Here is a 2500-nt window from a genome sequence, read left to right as displayed (position 1 = left end):
CAGGCGTTGGACGATGGCATCTTTGCGTTCTTCGCCGTGGAGATGGTGATGAAGATGGTGGCGCTGGGGGTCATAGGGCCCAAGCGTTACCTTGGCGACACGTGGAACAGGCTGGACTTCTTCATCGTTATGGTCGGGTAAGTGTTTGACAGGAAACACACACACACACGTGCGCGCGCACACGCACACACACACACACACACACACACACGTCAGTCAGTTGACATTAAACATGAGCCAATTTTGTATACACAGAGTGTGTGTGTTTGTGTGTTCGTGCGTGCGTGCGTGTGTGTGTGTGTGTGTGCTCGCGTGAGTGTGTTTGTGTGTCTGTGCACTCGTGTGTGTACGGGTGTGCGAATCCGTGTGTGTGTGTGTGTGTGTGTGTGTGTGTGTGTGTGTGTGTGTGTGCAGTGAAGCCCTGGCCTCATGTTTAATGTCAGTTGAATGTCAGGTCGATGTGTGTGTGTCTGCTCCAGAATGACAATCTGGGATCTAGAGGGGAACTACCGAACCCCCCGACAGCCACGACTAGAAAGAACTCCACAGGGACAGGAGGAGAAGAAGAAGGGCAGAAAAAAAGAGAGCAGATTAATTACAGTGGAAGATTAACTTAAAGGGATAGGTCACCCAAATGACAAATGGCACAATTACACAAACCCAAAGAACCAGACTGACTACACTCCATCTTTGTCCCGTTGACAAGGTTGAGGGAAGGGAAATATGACATTTTTGTCTTTTGGAGGGGGGGTGGGAGGGGTAGGGGGGAGATAAAACTATCTCTTGAAGTTCAAGCTGGACTGTCATAGAGAGCGAGTAGGGATGTTTTTTGGTCGTGAAAACGTTTCGGTTCTCACAGGCTTCTAAGAATGACTCCTCGTGTCCCCTCCTGATGATGTCACAGGCCCTGATAGCAATGTTCCCAGCCTCGGATGACAGATGCATACAAAGGCGAAAAAGATAAAAGCATATGAAATGTTGCAGATGGACAGGATGATGACAGACTGTGTGTGGGTGGGTGTGTGTGTGTGTGTGGGGGGGTGTGTGTGTGTGTGTGTGTGTGTGTGTGTGCGTGCGTGCGACCTCTTTGGCTGTTTCGCCTCACAGGATGTTGGAGTATTCTCTGGACGGACACAGCATCAGCCTATCAGCTATCAGGACTGTCAGGGTGCTCCGCCCACTGCGTGCCATCAACAGAGTACCCAGTGAGCACTTTTTTATTTTCCTCCCTCCCTCCCTCCCTCCCTCCCTCTCCCTCCCTCCCACCCTCCCTCTCCCTCCCTCCCTCCCTCTCCCTCCCTCTCTCTCTCTCTCTCCCTCCCTCCCTCCCTCTCCCTCTCTCCCTCCCTCCCTCTCCCTCCCTCTCCCTCTCTCTCTCTCCTTCCCTCCCTCCCCCTCCCTCCCTCTCCCTCTCTCTCTCTCTCTCTCTCTCTCTCTCTCTCTCTATATATATATATCCCCCTCTCTCTCCCTCTCGCTCCCTCCCTCCCTCTCTCTCTCTCCCTCCCTCCCTCCCTCCCTCCCTCTCCCTCCCCCTCCCTCCCTCTCTCTCTCTCTCTCCCTCCCTCCATCCCTCCCTCTCCCTCCCTCTCTGTCTCTCTCTCCCTCTTTCTCTCTCTCTCTATATATATATATATCTCCCCCTCTCTCTCTCCTTCTCTCTCTCTCCCACCCCCCTCTCTCTCTCCCTCTATAGTCCAATTTTAGTAACATTTTCATAGTTTGAAAACATTCCCACCAAAACCAAGGTTCTTTGACTAGATTTTGACGACACACTTTCCAGATGGTTGACCACCTCATGAATAGTTCATTCGTCTAATTAATATTTATTATAAGAGGAGGTCTCACAAAACCGCCTCTCTCATTTTTAAGTTTTCCAAAGGCAGTAAGTAATTGCTGCTGGAGTTTCTCTTTAAAAGATGTGTGTGTGTGTGTGTGTGTGTGTGTGTGTGTGTGTGTGCATGTGTGTGTGTGTGTGTGTGCGTGCATGCGTTTGTGTGTGTGTGTGCGTGTGTGTGTGTGTGTGCGTGCATGCGTTTGTGTGTGTGTGTGTGTGCGTGTGTGTGTGTGTGTGTGTGTGTGCCTGCGTGCGTGCGTGTGTGTGCGTGCATGCGTGTGTGTGTGCCTGCGTGCGTGTGTGTGTGTGCATGCGTTTGTGTGTGTGTGTGTGCGTGTGCCTGCGTGTGTGTGTGTGTGTGTGTGTGTGTGTGTGTGCCTGCGTGTGTGTGTGTGTGTGTGTGTGTGTAGGTATGCGTATCCTGGTCAACCTTCTCCTGGACACCCTGCCCATGCTGGGGAACGTCCTGCTGCTGTGCTTCTTCGTCTTCTTCATCTTCGGCATCGTGGGCGTGCAGCTGTGGGCGGGGCTGCTGAGGAACAGGTGCTTCCTGGGAGAGGACGTCAAGACGTGAGTGTGTCTCGGAGCTGAACAGTATTTCAAACTCTTTGACCTCTTTTTTTAAACATTTATTTTATCTTCAACCTCAACCTTTTAACCGTT

At 51.6% G+C, this 2500-nt stretch overlaps 1 protein-coding gene across 1 annotated transcript in view; it reads left to right on the top strand.

The window, feature by feature from the left end:
* Positions 1-2500, top strand: part of LOC308149708 (voltage-dependent T-type calcium channel subunit alpha-1H-like) — a gene marked incomplete at both ends in the record, with an annotated part of 81141 nt that overhangs the window by 7332 nt on the left and 71309 nt on the right. Inside the window, 3 exons of the mRNA XM_080522606.1 lie at positions 4-137; positions 1108-1205; positions 2248-2407. Of these exons, the coding sequence (XP_080378732.1) occupies positions 4-137; positions 1108-1205; positions 2248-2407 (392 nt within the window). The remainder of the gene's footprint in view (positions 1-3; positions 138-1107; positions 1206-2247; positions 2408-2500) is intronic.

Source organism: Nansenia antarctica (genome assembly GCF_963989245.1).
Source record: "Nansenia antarctica genome assembly, chromosome: 2".
Lineage (NCBI taxonomy): Eukaryota > Metazoa > Chordata > Actinopteri > Argentiniformes > Microstomatidae > Nansenia > Nansenia antarctica.
Note: the sequence above shows the minus strand (reverse complement) of the source record. Positions and strands in the feature narration are given on the sequence as shown.